The 21,511-nt window shown below is 40.0% G+C and overlaps 1 protein-coding gene across 1 annotated transcript; it reads left to right on the forward strand.

Annotated features, from left to right (window-relative positions):
* Positions 1-295: 295 nt before the first annotated feature.
* On the forward strand, positions 296-21,392 carry LOC110045526 (lysine-specific demethylase 5C-like). The gene is made up of 28 exons (XM_089275933.1): positions 296-565; positions 671-748; positions 1,031-1,090; positions 1,247-1,309; positions 3,566-3,634; positions 4,348-4,464; positions 6,416-6,523; positions 6,922-7,048; positions 7,837-8,084; positions 8,318-8,476; positions 9,278-9,397; positions 10,072-10,134; positions 10,357-10,446; positions 10,651-10,743; positions 10,947-11,035; positions 11,792-12,074; positions 12,469-12,663; positions 13,094-13,211; positions 13,643-13,709; positions 13,828-13,949; positions 14,100-14,368; positions 14,942-15,088; positions 15,528-15,648; positions 16,001-16,088; positions 16,656-16,794; positions 17,324-17,503; positions 17,934-18,896; positions 19,348-21,392. The coding sequence occupies exons 1-28, from the start codon at positions 410-412 to the stop codon at positions 20,062-20,064; spliced, it is 5,049 nt and encodes a 1,682-aa protein (XP_089132059.1). The 5' UTR covers positions 296-409; the 3' UTR covers positions 20,065-21,392.
* Positions 21,393-21,511: the final 119 nt, after the last annotated feature.

Below are 21,511 nucleotides of genomic sequence, written 5' to 3' on the forward strand. Positions count from 1 at the left end.
TGTACCTCCTTGTGCTGGTGGCGGTCACGGAAGTAAGTTGTTGAACTGTTGGAAAAAAAGTCCCGATTAACAGTTGATAATGAAAGTTTTTGTGCGTCCTAACTTGTTACTAGAGCCTTTAAACCCTAACAATTATTACCCAAATTTCCTTGTTATGGTCTGGTATGTTTAGTTTGGCAAATTTGAATGGCTTTCCGACTCGCTTCATTTCAACGGAACTTTACGTCATGATAAAAACCGCTAAGCCAATCACGGCTCAGAAAGGTAGTCACCTGATATAAGGAATAAAGGCCAGTTGGGCCGTCAGTCATATGAGATGATTTGTCGATTTTAAAAATGGCGTTGGTTTGTGAGAAATGTGAGTCCTTTGTTTTGAAATGGCTGGTCTTGTCCTGACTCAACAACAGACATGGAGGACGAAGGGGAAGAGTTCGTTTTCAATCCACCTCCAGAAGCCCCGGTCTTCGAACCTACCGAAGAGGAATTCCAGGACCCTTTGGCGTACATTGCAAAGATAAGGCCTTATGCGGAGAGAACAGGCATTTGCAAAATCCGGCCTCCCCCGGTTAGAAATCACTTTTTTCGCGTACAAAAGTTTTATTTCTCTAATGTGATGGCATTCATCCTGGCCATGAGAGGATTGTTAACATAAACTGGTGTTTAATTCTAGGACTGGCAGCCTCCGTTTTCAGTAGATGTGGAAAGTTTTAGATTTACACCGAGGGTACAGCGTCTGAATGAACTTGAGGTAATTTACAAGTTGTTCGTCTTTTTTCAAGAAATCCGCTGCGTATAAAACGTAACAAGAGACTATAATTTGCCCAGAAGATCACAATAAACAGCCTGTATGTTTCTTCGATTTATGCTGCCCCATCTAAAAAAGTTAGTAGCCGTTCTATATTGTGATAAAGATCCGAGTTTGACTGGTAAACTCACCTACATAGGTTGTAGCTAACCATGTGTCCTCCCATTAAAATTCTCTTTTTGCTCAAACTGCTTATCGTTAATAGCTGTTCCTTTGTTTATACAGGCAAGAACAAGGGTGAAACTCAACTTTTTAGACAGCATTGCAAAATTCTGGGAGCTTCAGGTAAATATTTTTCGAACAACGCGTCTTTCTCGTTCGGGAAATAAACACTTTGTTGAAACCTTAACTCGATGGCAGCCATGTTTACTACTCATTTTTAATTCTAAAAAATTCTCACCCCTCTAACTGGCTCTGTCGTTGGAATGGTTCGTTTTGTAGGGCACAACGTTCAAGATACCAACAGTTGAGAGGAAAACTTTGGATCTTTTTCGTCTCTACAAGGTAAGAACTAGGAAGATATTTCGTCATGTAGACATAGCCATAACAGTTGCTGTATAAAGCAACGTGGACTTCTTGAATCTCCGATCGCTAATTTAGACCACTAGCGCACCTATTGGCTCTTTCCAGGAAGTTTTTACCCATCGCTGCCAGGAAAAAAAATAATCGAAGGAAGAATTCGTAGTGTTGGGTAAAGACTTCTTTTGCTAAACTTGCCGAGACAAAAATTAGCCCATGGCAACATTTCTTTGTTTTCTTTCGAAAGAATGAACCTTGTGAGACCATGTTCAAGTCACTTGGTTTCCTATTTAGGGTGTGTTGTCTTAACTCAAGGTAACTTATTCTTAAATATCTCTTTCCAATGATCTGGTATTTGAGTGGTATTCACAGAGGTCTTTTCGTTACAAGGAAATATATTTTGCTTTCTCTTAATGTCTGCAGTTCACTGGCTTCGGCCGTTGCATAACGTTCACAATCGACAGATATTTACATGAACGGGAATAAACAGAATTTGTTTCCTTTGTCTTGATCACCAGACACTCTCTGTGGCCAGTTTTCTGGCCACAGAAAACTTTACCATATTGCAATTTGTAGTACCAAAGTTCCAACTGGAAACCAAAAGTACTATATTTCAAATAAGCACTGCTTAGCTTGTGAAGTACATCTTCAAAACAGCCTTTCAAGAATTTTGATTGTTAGTTTACAGTGTGTGAAATATGTATGGTTTGGGTAAGCATTGTATGCAGTGCAAATTCCCTCCCCTACTCAAGAACCTCACTGATGTCTTGTTTAAAAGAATATTTTGACATTTTATATGTAAACATCTGTATGCATGACATTGTTGAACTGTTTCTGCATAGTCACTGTATTCAACAGGAAAACCAAAATAATAATTATTGGCCTCTTTCAACTCTCGAAGTATGCTTCTATCTTTGTATTGTAATGTGTGACAGCGAGCAGAAATTCTAAGTAATATATGTTGTAAGGATACAGCTCGAGTTGTTTCACTGCATGAAAGAACAGTTAATGACCCATTTTATACAAAAGCTCTAGACTGAAGAAATTACCAAATATCTGAGTTCATCCAGGGATATTCCTAATAATTACTAACCGTTTCCTGCTGTTTGACAGGCATTTTTTTACAAAACACTAAGCATCCTTTAGCAGTTGCCAACATGGATTATATCATTTTATAAAACTGTATTGTTACTCGATCTGCTGTGTGAGGAAAATAGACACAGATTTATTTATTTGTATGTTAAAAGAAATTAATTTAAGAGGTGTTTTATACAAATGCAGTAGACTGAAGAAATTACCAAATGTCTAATATTAAAGTTCATCCAGTGATATTAGTTATAATTACTAACCATTTCCTTCTGTTTAAAATTTAACACTTTTTTATAAAACACTTCCAGAGCATCCTTTAGCAGAATTCCACATGAATTATATTTTTGCGTACAACTGTATTGTTACTCGATCTGCTGTGTGAGGAAAATACACACTGTAGATCTAGTTGTTTCCATGTTATAAGAAATTGATAGCTTACTAAAATTTCCCATACATTATGAAGCAGATAAGTTATTTTCCTGGAAATATTTATGTTATTTACCACCAAATTCTTGTAACTGAACAGTAAGCCAAATGTGTAGCAATCAGTACAATGTAAGGATGATTTTAGTTTGTTTGATTGTAAGGAGTGATAGTCAGAGATATTTAGAGCTCTAAGTTATCTGATAATAAGCGTATGAGCGGAATATGAAAGGAAGAAATGATTTCTTGAACTCCCTGATAATGCAATCAAAAGTTATTCCCTTCAATATTTACTCTGTTTGAGCACTGTGATTTTGTCCCCAATTTCTCCAACAAGCAATAGCTCAAAGAAGGCTCTTGGACAGGATTTGAAAAGTGGGTGTCCAAAATGTGCTATAGGGTCTGCTCCAATGAACAGTTTACAAGGAAACATATGAAATAAAACAATTTTTCTTTAAAAAGTGGACGTTCTGCCAGGACACTGATCTGACTGAAAGCCTGACTCAAACCAAACCGAGAGGCTTTAGAAATTAAGATTTCACTCTACTATACATGTAGAACCATGTCGTTTCTTGGGTATTCCATTAGGGAATGTTTGTGCTGCTTGTGCGGTAGAACAATTCCAATACAAGCTGCATGAAATGTAACCTATTGTGTAATATTAGTCTTACTAACATTGCAAGTTTGCATATTGTGTTTGTTGATTGTTGATCTCTACTTTGTATACAGACTGTCAATGAGGAAGGAGGTTTTGAGTACATCACCAGGAAGAAAAAATGGTCAAATGTGGCCAGAAAGGTATTGCTTTGTAATATTATTTTTATTAAGGTTTTAATGTGTTGCCTTCTGAAAATATCACTGAAAGAATATCTGTGTATAACTTGTTATTCAGTGCTTTCAATAAGACTTGGCAACCATTAGAGTGCCAGTGGGTATTCTGTTGTGAATCGCCACTATCAATCAGCGGTTTAGAAATATTGGCCCTCTCGATGAAGTTGAAATTATAGGTCTCCGCTATTGCTCACTGTAGAGATGCAATGGCTTAAGGTTAGTGCGCTCACCTCCATATCGAGCGGTCTGGTGTTAAGCCCTGGCCGTGAACATTGTGTTGTGTTCTTAGGAAAACGCTCTACTCTCACAGTGTTTCTCTCCACCCAGGTGTATGAATGGGTACTGGCAAATTTAATGCTGGGGGGGGGGGGGGTAACCCTACAATGGACTAGCATCCCATTCAGGGGGGGGGATGTCACCGGCAACTTACCTCGTTTCCATTGGTAACAATATCAACAGCCCTGTGTCACCTTTAATGTCGCATACAATTTTGCACACTTTGCTGCTAATGACGTCAAAGGCTGACAAGTTACCACTGGAAACGGAGCCAGTTGCCATGACAACAATGCCATTTTCACATTAAAACCTGATGACCAAACTTTTGTTGCACCTTACTCAACTGATAATGGTAGTATGTTATACATAGACTGATGAACACCTTTGTGTTACTATCTCCACAGATGGGCTATGTTCTTGGCAAGTCAGCCCCGTCTCTCTTACGAATGAACTATGAAAGGTACCTTTACCCTTACGATATTTTCCAAGCAGGTGCTTTCACTGGGGAACCACCGCCTTTGGTAAGGCAACAACACACTTTAAATGCCTCTTCATGCAGTAACAGAAATGCTGAGAAGTACCCTATTATATCTAACAGGAGAGACCGTGTTTGATCAGGTTTCCAAACACATTTAAAAATATAATACATAGTGGAGTATTTTTGACTAACGTTGAGGTGTTTGGAAATGTGGTCAAACACTATCTCAATTGTTTGATATATCTTCTCAATCAAAACTAAAACTTAATGGAAAACAGAGAAATAAAAGCATTAAAATCTATGCTAATTAAGATCAGATATCCAAACACAGTCACAGTCAGGACTTCCTTTGCTTAAACTTGATGAATTATTAATGAGTTGAGAAGAGTTTACGTGTATATGTCACACTTACTTATTTACTTAAACATTTCTAACACCTGGGCTGTTGAATGCAGAATATGTTAAAGCTGGTTTCTTTGCAAAAAGAAACTTGAATATGTGTAAGATGTGGTTCTGATTTATTTTTGCTTTACAAACTTATGAATGTTAGGATACGCAAGAGAAATGGCTAGTATAAATCTCTTGAAACTGGTTTGAATGATTACAAGCCAACCAAAATAGTTTAGTCCACAAATATATACCTGTATGCAATTGACAGTAATAGTGACAAATTGTGATGCAATAATTTTAATTGCTATGATTCCATTGGACCATTTAAGGTCAAGAATTTTGAAAGACATTTTCAATATAAAATAAGCAAAAATATTTATTAAAATAACCTTCAGAAAATTGATGTCTTGATGGCTTTGAAACATTGGTCATTATTTTCACTTATTGTCATATTGAAAGGGTAAAGAGAACCTTCACAACAAATATAGACACAAATACATGAGACCTTATTACCCTGTGGTGTTTGGTCAGTTTGACTGTCCAGTTTGCAACATGGGAAATCAGGGTTTTATCATGTATTATTAAGGGCTGGGGACCAGGCAAATTGAGTGGCTGTAGGAATGATTCCCCCCCCCCCCCCCCCCCCTGGTTTGACCATAAGAAGTTCTGTTCAAAAGTTTTGCCCACCTGTTAAAACCAGTTACCCTATTGCTGACAACATTAATGAAACCCCTGTAGGGAATACAGATTGATGTGTGTGTAATCTTACAGTATGGGGCAAAAGGTTATCTGCACAAAGACCTTTGACCAAAGAGGAAAAAGGTCTTTCAATACAAGGAAATAAAATCAGAACTTGCAGAATATTAAATTCCTTGTTTAGTGATAAGTTAATAAAGATGGTGAATTTTAAGCTCAGTAATGAAATGTGAAGGTGAATTAATCAACATGACATGAGCTCAGTGGATAGAGCACCCGCCTGGTGTTCGGGAGGTCATGGGTTCAATTCCTGTTGGGGAATTTTTCTTTGTCCCACGCTCGTGTCATGTTGATTAATTCACCTTCACAAATTCCTTGTTTGTACTTTACACATATTTGCTAATATACAACTCATTAAATCTGCACATGTCATTTGTCAAACCTTTGAGGAAGGTGTATGAAATATAACAATAATTTGTTGTAGTGAACCAGTTTTATATACTCTGAATAGTTTCAGATTAAAAACTGTCTTCAGTGATACAATAGTGTACATGTACAAATTGGTGTCTTTTGTTATAATTGTTTGATTAACTGATTCATTTTGTGGTTTTTTAATAGATAACTTTAATTCATTTGTTGATTTGTCATTAATGCGAACCTATTAATGCTGCTCTCTTTGTTTTACAATGCAGAAAAGTATAATTAACAATCTAAATATTTCAACAGCGGACTAGGGACTGTCAACTTTTATAGAGAATTCTTTTGATAACTGTAAACCATGCTTGCCATAAAATATAATGACAGTAGTGTTTGTGACATATGTTCCAGCCACCGAGACAAAGACGATCTGAGTGAATTAATGTTTGTGACATTCTCTTTGTGTAACAAAGCTGTTCTTCCCTCTACAGAATACAGCGGATACAAAGAAGGAGGACAAAGATAAAGAATACACACCAACTAATGGCAACACCAACTACCAGATGTCACGAAGATCGAAAAAAGCTAAGGCTGAGGATGTACGTAATGATCTGGTCTTATTTGTAAATACCATTTTTATCTTGTCTGGTCATACCAGTCGGTATATACTAGTTATGCCATGCTTTTGAGGTGTATACCATGGAATATCTCACAAGCCATGTAAAGGCTTGTGTGTATTCCAAGAAAATGCAGGTGACCCCTGGGATATTCCATGGTTTGCCATGAGAAAGCCTTTATACCATGCCATAGAAAATACGGTGGCTAACACAAATGGTGCGATATATGTGCAGCACATGGGAAGGTTGGCTGTAAAACCATTGATTATACAGTGGCTTTCCTGTATTCTGATTGGCTGTAGGTCCTGTGACATGGTATAAATTGTTGTTGCAGTCTTGGCACAACTAATATATTATGTTTACTTTTTTTGCTCTTTCAGCTTGATTCCATAGACTTTGAAAATAATCCCGAGTTGAGGAAGCTGCAGTTTCTGGCTCCTGGACCTAAGATGGCTGGTTTAACAAAAGGAACCTTGTTACCGAAACAAGAAATAAACATTAAAGAAGGTGAGACAGTAAAATGGTAATGTGACTATAATCATGTTTTGCATGAAATCTAAAATGAAGCGAAAAGAAACACAATGCTCTGATTGACTGAAATTTGTATTTCTAATAACAGTGCTATGTAGAAGTATGGAAAAGTTTTCTATGAGCTGTTTTTCAAAAAGAAATGTGAAATATTTTGTCAATGTTTCATACACAGAAATGCTAAGTACTGAGAAGGTTTAAGAGAACTCCAAAATGCTGTGCAAGTACTTGACTACATGCAAATAACCTTTGGGTGTATAACATTTTTTATTCAGCCTGCATTGTATCTTCTACCCAATTTTTCTTTTACTCTGTAGAAACGTGGCAAATGCTTTGTAGTTTGTAACTTTCTATCATGAATATTCTCTCACCTTATAAAATATTTGATACATATCTCTTATTAAGTTCTGTTCTCTGAGCTATGCTCCAATTTTTGTACTTGTAGATTTATTGCTCATGTGCAAAGTGGGTCATAAATCAAGGGGGGGAAATCATTAAGGATCTGTATATCTTACAGAACAGACTGATCTCCGAGAAGGGAGAAGAGCTTTTTTTACTCAGAAAGCATGCATGTTTCAGGCCATACTTCAGAATATGGCCAGTAAAATCGACCAATCACACTCTTCATTCTATCTAAGAGATACCAGTGTGTGAATTCTGTTACATTTCTTTTTTAAGCTCTTTAAGTCTTGAATACAACATAAATGTGGTTTGTAAGCACTGTTTTGTGTTTACATTCTTATGGCCACAACATTTCTTACACACAGAACCTCAAGATAGCCCTGTGAAAATGGACGTGGAAGAACAGGGCAAAACAGAGCCATCACCTCGTAAAACCAAATTGACAGGGGACACCAGAGAGTCTCCTAGTAAGCAGAGGATGGCAAGACAGAAGCAAAGTGTCAAACTTAAACTTGAAGCTTTGATGCAGAAGGAGCCGGAACTGACCAGGAGACGACCTGTAAGACAAGCCAGCAGGAAAAGCTTTTATTCTGACTCCCTGAATCTATTGTTGGTAGGTGCAATTATTTCCAACTGGTCAAGTGTCGCTCTCAGTCTATCCAAGAACTGAATCAGTTCATGAAAGTATTTCGTTAATATATTAAACACAAAGGACTGTGTTGACCACATTTCCAAACACTGAGAAGGAAGTTGAAAATACAATGCATGGTTGAGTAGTTTTGATGAACTTCAAGCATGGTTAGATTTTGTTGTAATGTATTTTTTATGTATTTGTAATTATCCCAGCCTGATGAATACCTTTGTCAAGTATGCAGTAAAGGTGACTCGGAAGAAAGCATGTTGCTCTGTGATGGCTGTGATGACAGCTACCACACCTACTGTTTAATTCCACCCTTGACGTCTGTTCCAAGGGGGGACTGGAGATGTCCAAGATGTGTTGCAGAGGTAAGGAACATCAAGTTTGATTCTTTGGACTGTTATTTTTAATTAAAGAACTTTGTCCAACTAAGACATGCTCAATTAAGGTACTGTAGTATCAAATACTTGTTTATTGAGTAATGAGTTAGGTTAAGCCTGACAGAAGAATAACTGGATCTTGGTCATTTCACGTGGGCTTCACTGCACTTGGTCTGTGTAGCTAAATTTACATCTAGAGCTAAATTTTCCCCATCCAACCTGCCTACTGAGAATGTAAAGTATTACAGTCAAACCTCTCCACAAAGGCCACCTTAAGAACAGAGGAAAGTGGCTGTTGTAGAGAGGTGGCTCTTATGGGGAGTTAGGATGACACCATTTTAGGAGGTGTACTAGCATTTTTAGTTTTCAAACAAAGTACTTATTGTAGCGTATAAATACCAAATACAATCAAAATATATCAGTAATACAGAAACCAAACAGAAACAGAGACCAATGACACACAGTATGGATCAAGTTTTGTGGCCTTTTATAATAAAAAAATTGGGATTTGTATACCATTCGTCAGTTGTTGATTAGCTGGTTGTTGTTGAGAGGTTATTTTGGTAGTTGGGACATGCTTTAGTGGCTGTTGTGGAGAGGTACATGTAGCCATTGTGGAGGGGTGGCCATTGTCTATAGGTTGTAGTTGTAGAGAGGTTAAAATAAGAGTGAATGTATGGGCCATCTGCCAGGACAAAAAGGCTGCCTAAATTGTAGAGAGGTGGCCACTACAGAGGGGTGACTGTTAAAGGAGGTTTGACTGTAGTAACAATATTTAAACTTTTCCAGGAGTGTAATAAACCAGTAGAGGCTTTTGGGTTTGAACAAGCCAAGAGAGAATACACATTACAATCATTTGGAGAAATGGCTGATAACTTTAAGAGAGAATACTTTAAACTTCCACCTGAGGTAATTTAGCAAGAGTTACAAGCAATAAAGTAACCTTAGAAGAGTTAAGATTTTAAATTTATTGTGTCATTAACAGATAATTATGGCAGACTGAGGTGGTTTTGAAATCTAGACACTGAAGCTTATCCAAGATTCTGTAGCATATCACTCACTCAAGCCACTAGAAGTATTTCAATTCCCCTCCCTGGGTAGAGGTTGAACCTGCACCACTAGGTTTGGAGTCCAGGGGCCTATTTCTCGAAAACCCTGGAAACTTCTTGGACCCGACGAGGGATTTTTAGTTAATCGACATTGAAAGACAGACAGGCGTATACGCCTGAAACTGTACGGAATGGAACCTCTGTTTATATTAAGAATAGTGAATAAAACAGCTCTGTAATCATAAGGTTTGAGATTTTGCAACAGCTCTCTGAGTGGGAAAACTTTTTGGGACCTTCAAGAAATGGGCCCCAGCTCACTTGCCATTAGGTGACTACTGCTACATGTACTGTGTCTGCCAACTGATTTTTAAATGTCTAGCCATGAAAGACTTAGAATTGTCCATCTAAATTAAGGTTTAGTAGATTAAATGTAAAGTTTCTGTGTGAAATAATTATTGGTAAAATGAATTATGATGAACTGTGTCATTAAGCTAGTGTTAAATAAACATGATTTTTTCTCTTTGACCTCTTTAGCAAGTCCCTACTGAAGTGGTAGAGAAAGAGTTCTGGCGACTTGTTTCCACAATGGATGAAGATGTGAGTTGTCTTATATACGTGATCATGTTGCCGCTTGTCACTGCATAAGTAGTCAGAATAATTCACCAGTTCAGGGAAAGAATTGAATAAGTATCCATTTACCACAAAATCCACTCATCCAAGTTGCAAAAAGTTGCTTGTCCAAACTACCTTAGTCCAGGGCTGTAAAAAAAAGTGTAACCACAATAATTATTGGGTCGTGCTGTTTGATAATCCTTTCAGGTGACTGTTGAGTATGGTGCTGATCTGCACACAGCAACTCATGGCAGTGGATTTCCACGCCCATATAATGCTTCCACTAGCAAAGAGGAGGTGAGTTTACCAAGATATCAAAAAACGTTTATCAACACTATGAATAACTGCTTTTCCCAACCATGCTGACTTATTGTTGTAGGCCTGGTTTAATGTTGTAAATGGTTGTTTTAAATAGTAATTTAATCTTTTGTAAACAGAGTTGCAGTATGTTTATTTTCTTTTTATTTTTTAATCGTTGTATGATTTTTTTTTTTTTTTCAGTTTTATGCTAAATCAGGTTGGAATCTCAACAACCTTGCAAACTTGGAAAGATCCGTGTTGTCCCACATTAGTGCTGATATATCAGGAATGAAGGTTTGTTTTTACCGCTGGATGTAGTCATTATTGCTTACATGTACATGCACCCTCACATTCCCACAGGACACTTTAGTTAGTACTGTATTCACACATTGTATGCAGATTAGTTAGGTACATCGCATTCCTTTCTTCAACCAACCTTTCAAGGTTGTGTGAGCACCGTGACATTATTAATATTTGTTATGTTTTTTCGCAATCAGGTTCCATGGATATACGTTGGCATGTGTTTCAGCAGTTTTTGTTGGCACAATGAAGACCACTGGAGTTATTCCATCAACTATATGCACTGGTTAGCAGATTGATATATATAAAGAGAGAGTGGTTTTCAACTGAGTGTCCAGAAACAAAAGGAGAACCAGTTACTTGGCAATTAGACTACTTGGTCAATCTCAGATGGTAGCAAAACCAATTGAAGTAATTGCCTGATTACTTCCAACACTCAATTGGAAACTGCTCTATGTTTTATGTAAAATAACTAAAAGGATTGCTACTAAGGCTGTTATTAAGCCTTGTAGGGGTGAATCTATGAAGAAAGGGGCGGCTATGACGTCAAGATAGTATTTAGAAAATTAATATGTTTTGAAGTTTGGACTGTGATCTTGTAGATGGGAATGTACTGGAAGTGAGCTGATCAATATAATCACTCTCATATAGAGCTGCATTCTTGAAAATTGAGTGTTCTAAAATCAAACCTGAAGTAGTCACTTGTTTGAGCCAATGTCAAAGAACATCGACAATTCAGTTAACCAGTCAAAACCCAAAATAAATCCATGTAGCTGAGGTGAAGAATGGGAAACCTTGTGTGAGCGAGGTGTTGGTTTTGGTTTTACTTCTGATTGGATGAGAAAGTGGTGCGAGTTGTAAGCCGATTGTGTAGCATGGTAAAAACTGCCCTATGGATCTAATAAACATGCTGCTTTAAGCACATTTCCTGTCAACCACAGTGGTGAACACGATTTCTGATTCAACCAATCTGATTTTCACACACAGTTATATAACTAGCTATCCCTATTGTAGCTCCAAAGTTTGTTCCTTTGTTTTCCAGGGGAGAGCCAAAGACATGGTATGGTGTACCAGGAGATAACGCTGAAGATTTTGAGCGCTCTATGAAGGAAGCAGCTCCAGAACTCTTTGAAGCGCAGCCTGATCTTCTTCATCAACTTGTCACCATTATTAACCCTAATGCGCTCACCGCCAAGGGTGTACCTGTGGTGAGAACCAATCAATATGCGGGAGAGTTTGTGGTCACGTTTCCCAGGGCGTATCATGCTGGATTTAACCATGGTCTCAATTTAGCGGAGGCTGTCAATTTTGCCACAGCAGACTGGGTAGGTAGTTGATTCTTTGTTTGTGCTGTCGCGCAATAAAAAAAATAATTCGAAAACCATTTAGTTGATAAAGTCAAGAAATTATGATGTTATAGGAGATAAAGAAACAAGACGCTTCTCGAAGTTTTAAGTCTGTACGTTTTCCCAATCTTTAGATATTCATCGAAATATTTTGCACAAATTTACAGAGCCCTGTACTACAATTCACCTCCTAGCTAGCGAATCAGAATGTGCAGAAAGCGCTATTCACTTGTGTAGTATAAACAGACAGACTCTATTACTGGTGAATTTTCATTGTACCAAGCTGGCACAGATTCAGAGACAGTAGATTTGAGCTTTAGAAAAATTATGCCAAAGTTTACCTCTTATACTGGACTTTCTATCAATTTTCTAGCTTCCTATTGGGCGCAAGTGTATTCAACACTACCGTGAGATGAGTAGAAATCCTGTATTTTCTCATGAAGAGCTGGTTTGTAAGATGGCTGCAGACCCAGACGGTTTAGATTTGGACCTGGCCAAAGCAGTCTACAGTGAGATGTTGGCTGTTGTAGAACAAGAGGCCAACAGAAGGCACAGATTGACTAAAATGGTAGGTTTAGGTTGCAACAGTTGTTTTGAAAAACCACATTACAAGTCATTTCAGCAATCAGTGATTTTACCCATCAACAAACAGTTGCACATGAAAATACTTCAAAGTGAAAGAGCTTAGTTGTTTTGCAACTGTAGAGTTCACTTTACCTCATCAGTCGTGGATCCATAAAAGTTCTTCCAATCATTTTATTTTGCCAGATTTACAAGAAAAAAAAACAGATGACCAATTTACTAAAATCCATCAACTCTTATTTTTCACAATGACTCAAACCCATTAAAATCAAAATCCAAAACGTTTCCAGGGGAAGCATGGTCCCATCTGGACTCCCTAGAGGATTGCGCCTTTGGTGCTTGATGTTTTGGAAATCATTTACCATTTATTTTAGATCACACCCATAATACTTACATCATGCTTACTCTTGAAACAGGGTATCCCAGAGTTTGAACGAGGTGAAGCCTTTGAGTTGTTACCAGATGATGAGCGACAGTGTAATGTGTGCAAAACTACTTGCTTTCTGTCGGCTGTTCAGTGTCCCTGTAATCCAGGTAGGTTTTTGCAAGTTTGGCCGCTGCGCTTTTTCTTCTTTACTAGAGTTCTCTGAAATCCCGCTGCATTTGCAAGTGGGGGCGGGATTGTTAGGTCTAATCTGGCAAATCTAATCACTGTTTTATTTGTCTGGTTTTGAATTGAGTGTCAAAAAACCAAAACCAAAGTAATCACTCTAGCCAATCACAAGGACACGGACAATACAGTGAACCAATCAAAACTGAAAGTAATAACATGTAGCTGATGCAAAGTGCTGGAAACTGAGTACCAGTGAGTCAGGATTGGTTTTGGTTTGATATGAAAAAGTGGCACGAGCTTCCCAAGCCAATCGTGCAACATAGTTGATGCAAAGCCAATTACTTTTGGAGACTCGAATGAAAACTGCCCTAAACTAACAGTACGTTATAATTTGTGTTTTCATTTGTTCTAGGAAAACTGATCTGTCTTGACTGTGTCACAGAGCTGTGCCCTTGCGAAGCTACTGAAAAGAGCTTGAGGTAATTCTTAGAATAATAATTTTTGCTCATGTTGTACAATATATTCAATATCCAAAGTTTTCTTGTCAAACCTTGACTCACAGGCTGATCATGTGCATTGTAATCTGTATACCAACAGATATCGATACACTCTTCAAGAGCTGCCTTCCATGCTTCTACGCTTAAAGAGAAGAGCTGATTCATTTGACAACTGGGCTACTGAAGTTAAGAGATCTTTAGATCCGTCGGATCCCAAAGTTGGTGAGTTAGTAAAGGAGTTTCTTTAATTATTGTTGGTCACCACACTAGTCGTGTAGGTGATGATTTTCAATTTTCTCATTACCTCTCTACTAGGTAATGTATAGGTATGGTTGGGAGAAATCACAAATTGATCACTCTACTTCTTTACAGATGTATCAGAGCTGAAGGACCTGGTGACCACAGCAGAACAGAGCCAGTTTCCTGACTGTGATCTCTTCCAGCAACTTAAGGCTGCTGTAACTGAAGCCGAACGCTGTGCGAGTGTCGCTCTGCAGCTGGTCAGCAGGAAACACAGGACAAGACCCCATGGTGGAGCAGACACAGTACCAGTCACTCGCCTGAGTCTTGATGAACTACAAGGGTTCATGCAACAACTGCAGAACTTGCCTTGTGTGGTCAGGGAAGCAGAGCTCGTACAAGTGAGTATAGGGTCTATGTAGCGAGATTCTTGTCACAAATAGATACAACACATACTGCTTAGTTTATGTCTTTTTCGTTTAGTTTCTAACAATTAATGAAAGGTTTCAGGCCGTTGTACGCTGGATTTAGAGTTTATATGTAACAGAGCAGCCTCAAGTAGCATGACACAAGTTTCTGAAACACTCATCACCCTCTTCTCAGTGTTGGTTAGAAGAAAGGGCATGTATTCGCTACTTCCAGAAATTCAAAGTGAAAGTGTTCAAAGAAAGGAGAGTGCTGTGATCAAGACTACAGCTCCATTAATGTTATGGTGTCCTTCGCATCTGTTACTTGGAACGTCACGCAGCTCGCATTGCGTCACCGCTAAAGTAACGGATATGAACGAGACTACCTCACGATTGGCTTAAATGTTTTTTTAATGCTGCAGGAACTAATGTGTTTCTTGGAACGTCACGCAACCTTCATAGAAGCATTGCGTGATGCGTGACCTCTAAAGTACGAGATATGATTGAGACTACCTCAATAATGGTTTTACCGTTTTTTTTTTTTTGTTTTTTTTTTAAATGCTACAGGAATTAATGACGCACGTGGAAAGCTTCCAGTGTGAAGCTCAGAAGGTGATACAAAGTGGAACAACTGATGTGGCTCAACTTCAGCAACTCCTGGACAATGGTCACACACTGGATGTTGACTTACCAGAGATACCCAAACTGAAACAGGTATGAACAGAGTGCTACCAACCAGTTTTCAGCTGATCAGCTAAGCCTTGTTGACACGAGCGACATACCGGCTGATAATGACACAACGACGTGCATGTAATCGCTTATGTCGCAATGTGAACATCGACATCAAAGCATAAGGAAAAGATCACTGTTTTTTCCCTAATACTGTGTTTATGCTGTTATGTTGCTATTATGTCATTATGTCAGGATGTTCACACTGCAAACATAACGACATAACGTCCATCGTATTTCGTTACGTTTATGTCGTTACGTCGATATGTGGCCAGTCTGAACTAGCTCATACAAAACCTAGGAAGCCTTTTTGTTTGGGCTTCATTAGCGAGAGCAAATTTTCTGTTACATTGGTGTATGAATCATTCAAAGAATCGCACTAGCCAACATCATGTGGAATTGCATTTTGTTGTTCGTGTTGTAGGAATTAAGGCTGGCCAAGTGGTTAGAGCAGGTCAATATTACCCTGGCCAACACAGAAGAGGTTTCATTTGATACACTACAAGAACTGCTCGAGACTGGAAACTCACTTCCACAGAAAACCGGTATGCTAGATAGCACGTTATTGTTGTCTCTCTCCCATCTTGCGCGAGAAACCCGCGTTTGCGCGCGAGGCTCACACGAAATGCTTGGTTGGGGAATGTAGGAGAGTTATTTCTCTGTAGTAAACATTGGCTGTAAGCTATATAGAAAAGAAAAGTGAAAAAATATGGACGTGATCTTCTGAAGTATTACCCGAGGGACGTGGACATGGGATGATTTTTTTGCCAGGGGGGTGGAGGGTGGTGGTCCATATTGACGTCTATTTGCGAGTATGATCCGCAAACGTTTTGCAGTGGCCGAGAACTAACGTTGCACATGCGTATATATCTTATTGCAGTTTTTTTCTTTCGTTAGCCATTGAGAAAGCAGTCAGCGAACTCCGTGGTCTCGTGGCTTTGGGTGAACGCTGGGAAGAAAAGGCGAAACTATGTCTTCAAGCGAGGTAATATCCAGTTAAGTCACTGATAAAAATGAAACAATAAAGCAGATGTGTTTTTTAACCGGAAAATAGGATAACAAAGAAGAACCGGAATCTAGTTATCTCTGTTTAAACACTTAACAAGATTACTGTTGTTTTTTTGTTTTCTTTTATTCTTAGTACAGCGTCGCAGACATGCTCTCCTAGCTTTAGAAAGATAATCTTTTTTCTGGGGTTTCCTCGCAAGAGTCTTCTTCGCGATGAACCCTCCAGAAAATATCTGTAAAGGATTCTGAAAGAAGATACTGCTAACTGCCCCGTTCCTTGTTGTATTACAGGTGTTTACCCTTTGTTGTGAAAGCGTTATGTTGGGTTGTCACGCCATAACGCTTTGGGTATCGATACTGCGTGACAGCCATGAACTTTGAAGTTGTCACGCAAAGCCAGGAATCATGGTAGTTGTATTAATCAACACAAATAGCCAGTCCAAGATGATGAATACAACTACCATAACTTCCTACAGGCACGTCTCATAGAGGGATTTGTCCATTATAGTTGTATTTTTAAAGCTCGTTTTCTCTTTTTAAACAGACCCCGTCACGTAATGGCCACAGTGGAAGCAATAGTAAAAGAGGCATCTCGTGTTCCTTTATACCTTCCAAATGTGAGTGCGCTCAAAGAAGCGCTCCGCAAAGCTCGAGAATGGTCTGAAAAGGTCGATCAAGTTCAGGTAAGACGACTCTGACTAAAGCCCCAGGGGAAGGGGGATCCCACGGGTAAAGGTCGGGGGTGCTCGTCGTCTCACTTATGGGTGTAAAGCAAAGATGTTAGTCTCACTTAGGGTGTTCAGGACGAAACGCCTTTATTTTAGCTGAGAAGGTATCTTTTATGGTGCACTCGAAGAAATAATGAAGAAACGCTTTTGTTTCCGTTTTAAGTTGTATCTTTTAGGTGTCAAATAAAGCTCGAGTCAAGCCCAGTTTGTTCTCCTTCAGGGGTTTAATGCAAATGTTTCGAGAAGCATCCCCAACCGTTTTACATGGGAGTTCCCCGCCGTGGGAGAGAGGGGGTTGGGAGGGGGGAGGGTGGGGGGCTCCACAATACTTAACCCGCGTTGCAAGCGTACCGGGAACACTTGGTACGCAGACTATGCTACAACAACCTCTGTACACACTTCAAAACCTAAAGGATTATGTACAGTGTAACTGCGTTGTAACGAACATTTTTGGCTCACGCTTACATTTCTGATCTGGTCCCAGAATGATGATTACTATCCGTATCTTGATGTGCTGGAGGCCCTGGTCATGCGAGGAAGGCCCATTCCCGTGCGCCTAGAACAGCTCCCTCAAATGGAGTCCCAAGTGGCTGCAGCGCGCGCTTGGAGGGACCGTGCGGCAAGGACATTTCTCAAGAAGAATTCTTCAGCTACGCTCTTGGAGGTAAGTGTTTGTAAACAAGCTATTGGTGAACTCGTTCTGCAACCATAGTTGCTTCAAAGCAAGTAAGGAGCTACTAGATTTGAGTGGGTGTTCAAGTTTAGTAGTATCAGTATTTAAACCGGAAAAAAACATTGAGCGGACTAGTGCTTAGATAGTATTAAGGACAGTCCTCCACTGTTTACAACGTGGCGAGTGTATTTTCATTTTATGCGATGTCGAAAAATGATTTGAAATGGCTTGGAACTGGTATCGATATGTGTCTGGACGAGTTTTAGAATTCACAAACTCCGAAAGAACATTTTCAAAATTTTTACAAGAGAATACCTCTCATCTCCCTATTAATAAAATTTCATGTAGCGCGTCCTCGCAGTCAAATATTCTTCAACCGTCTAACTTGGTTTTTTTGTGTGTGTGGCTTTTGTGTTTTCAGATCTTATCCCCTCGCAAGGACGTCGGAATGTACAAAGCATGTCCAAAGCCTCGTGGAAGCAAAAAGCGCGAAAAAGCAGAAAAAGAAAAAATCGAAAAGGAACGAGAAGTTATAATAGAACTAGTGGCGTTGGATGAATACATTGGCAGAGATCCTGCACTGCAGATCGCTGAATTTCGTGAAGCAGAAAGCAAAGAAATCCAAACTATGCGGCAATTACGCCAAGTCAATATTACACGTCAAAAGGAAGAAGACAGGAAACGTCAGCTTGGCGAAAGCCTAGACGGACAGTACTGCATATGTCGGCGGGGACCGGACGGGTTTATGCTGCAGTGTGAGCTCTGTAAAGAGTGGTATCATGGTTCCTGTGTCCCTCTACCTCGCACCCAGGGTGGTAAATCGATGGGCAAGGGCTCCGCCGCGCTGGAAGCGGCTAAGGAGCTTAAATATCTGTGCCCGTTGTGCTCAAGATCGAGGAGACCGCGTCTAGAAACAATCCTGTCTCTGCTGGTATCGCTACAGAAGCTTCCTGTCCGCCTTCCCGAGGGTGAGGCCCTTCAGTTCCTTACTGAAAGAGCAATGAACTGGCAAGATCGCTCTAGGCAGTTTCTTGCCGATGAAGATGTTGTGGCGCTTCTCACGTTTCTTAGTAGAACTTCAGCTTCGTGGCCGCATGGAGTGAGCGCAGAAAACTTGTCCGCATCAGCTGCCCTGCTTCGGCTGGCGCAAGTTGGACCCGAGGAGGAGGATTCGGAGAAATCTGCTTCGGGCGATGTGTCGGTCACGGACGATTCTGGCAACAGTGCAACGGCCGAAGTAAGACCGACTTTATCCGAAGAAAAACGACGGCAAGCCGAACAGCTTATGATGGAGGGAGATTTGTTGGAGGTGTCGCTAGACGAAACCGAACAGCTTTGGAAGGTGCTGCTTAGTCAGAAAACCCAGGAAGAGCAAGAAACACAGGTACTTTCTGAAAACGTCGTTTGCTTAAGTCTAGTGCAGGACTTAAAGGCACTCAAGTTTCGTATCTTTTTGAAAATTGACCTTTCCCGCGTTCCAGCAAACAATGGCGCCGAGTCGAGCTCAGGGTTGACAAAAATAAAGCAAATGTATGAAAATGTCGACCCCAACCTCGCTCTGGTACTATTGTTCGTACGCACTGAAGTGGAATACGGAGGTTTTAGTTTCTTATCGATCCATGAGAAAAGCGCATCTGAAATCGCCAACACAGTCAGTTGTTACAGCCTGCTGTGACAAGCACGTGTTGTGTTACCTGACAGCCTTGTTACCTGGCAACTGTTTCGTAGCAACTGTAGCGTGGAGGACTTAACTTGCCAACTGGGATCTATCAGGCTACATGTTTTGTAGGTACATTGTACTTAATTAAAATGTTGATTTTATTTCTTTTTTGCAGCTTTTTGAGGCAAAGGTAGACAAAGAAAAAGTCAAAAGAAAGCGAAAGAAAAAAGACAACGAAGACAAAGAAAAGCCAGTGAGAAGAGCGTCGAACGCGAGCAGCGCCAATTCTGCTGCAGCGGCAACAGAAATACCCAAGAAACGGCGCCGAAAGGACAAAGATAAAGTTACTAAAGTGAAACAGGAAGAAATTGTTAATGTGGAAGAGGACGAAGACGATGATGATGATGACGATGAAATATGTGCAGCCGCGTCGTGCTCAAGACCGCAGGGAGACGAAGTCGGGTGGGTGCAGTGTGACATCTGTGAGAAATGGTACCACCTTGCGTGTGTCGGTCTGAGCCCAGAGCGCGCGGAAGCCATGGATTCTTACAATTGTCGACTGTGTGTCGGTGGGAGTGGAGGAGGAGGCTCGTCTACTAACTCGGCTGTAGGAACACCCCCTGCGGCGTCACCCGAATCGGAGAACATCGACGTGGATGGGACCACGCCCACCTCACCCACTCCCCCTGTCTCGATTGCGGACGTAGAAGTGACTGAGTCCGCGCAACTGCAAGAACAGGAGACAGCGGAAACTACCCGTGACCATGGCAACAACGATGCGGTGATGCGCCCAGTTACCACGATCGATTTGTGTTCGGACGACGAGAGCACGCACGAAGACATAGCGGCCGATGAGAACGTAGTCGATGTTGAAATCGGAAACACAGTCTGAGTCGTGACTGGAACAATTTGAATCCAACTTTCGCCTACTTGAAGTTCGCGATCGTACCCTAATTGATTGACATGAATATTTTTTGCGGGAATTCCTTTGACCAAGCCCGATCTCAGGGATTCGGGGGGCTTTTTGTAATAATATTTGTTATTGCATCTGAAGACAAGTTATTCACGTCGTTTAGATCAAATTTGGGTAACTCCAAGTTTTGTCACAGTTCTCAGCTCGCTGCCAAGATAAATTTATTGATGCATAGCTGAGAAAATCTCTGGCAGTTTTGCAAATAGTAGTTGCGCTTCAGAGATAAAGTAATTTAATGATTAAAAAACAAAACAAAACAAAATAAAACCAAAAAAAAAACTCGACAAGAGAGCAAGTTTCCGTTTTTGCTCAATCTTCGTCACAGTCGAGAGATTCCGATTGGTTAACAACCAATCAGAAAGCGGCACGAGACATTACGAGCGTCCACGAGAGTGCCGACAGTTAATTGCCGGGTTGTTTAACGAACAGGCTAGTTGTTCACGTGACTCAGTATTGTAGCGGCAGCTTTGCAAATACGACAACAAAAAGAAAAGTCAGAGATTCCAAGTGGTTTAAAAAGATCAAAAACTAATGGGTTTTGTTAGACCGTGTTTCTGTAATAGTACTGTGAATTTGATTTATTATCTCAAAGGATTTTCACCATCACAATCTTTTTTTACTCGAGGTACTCTGGAACTTTCAGCCCTGATATCAGGCCGCACATTCTCCTTACAGGTCTGTACACAATTCTTTTCTGCGAGTTTGGAGAATTTTCTACTTTATTAAGACATGAATTATGGATCGATTACTTCGTGTGGTTGATCTCACTAAAAGCTGAAAGGATACAAAGGTTGACAGACAGCTACAGGCGTTACTGATCCCTGTAATTCGTAAATTTTCTTGCGACGTAAATCATTGTAAATTAAATTCCTCGTAACAACCTGTTTACACCCCTGTCTAGTTTTTGGAGTCGACCTCAAATTTACCGAGGGTTCGTAATTTTTTGTTGCAGATTTAATACCAACAGATTTAGCTTATTTATAGCCTTGTATATAAGCCATCTATAATCAATTGTAAATTTACCTCGCCTGCAGTTTGTATGTCTTGTCGTTGTGGTTCACCTCCATATTTCATTAAGTGCATCTTGAACACATTCCGTTCACGAGCTTGGAATCATACTGTCTTCTAGAATTTGAACTGGTTAGTTGAGAATTTGCCGCCTCCAAATCCGCATAGAATCGTTCATGAGTATTTATCGTCTTGTGAATAAACGCCTGAAGCGCGAATAAAAAGAATAGTTTGAAAAAGGTGTCTTGTTTTTGATCATCTGAGGAGGGGGCGGACAGGGGTCTGGATGGACGGCGGGCCGGGGCGAGGCTACAAAGCGCGGAGTGAGAGAGGAAGCTAAGGAACCAAATTATTGCCG

This window comes from Orbicella faveolata, unplaced genomic scaffold, assembly GCF_042242905.1.
Source record: "Orbicella faveolata isolate gen_17 unplaced genomic scaffold, um_ofav_v1 contig_4, whole genome shotgun sequence".
In the NCBI taxonomy this organism is placed as follows: Eukaryota; Metazoa; Cnidaria; class Anthozoa; order Scleractinia; family Merulinidae; genus Orbicella; species Orbicella faveolata.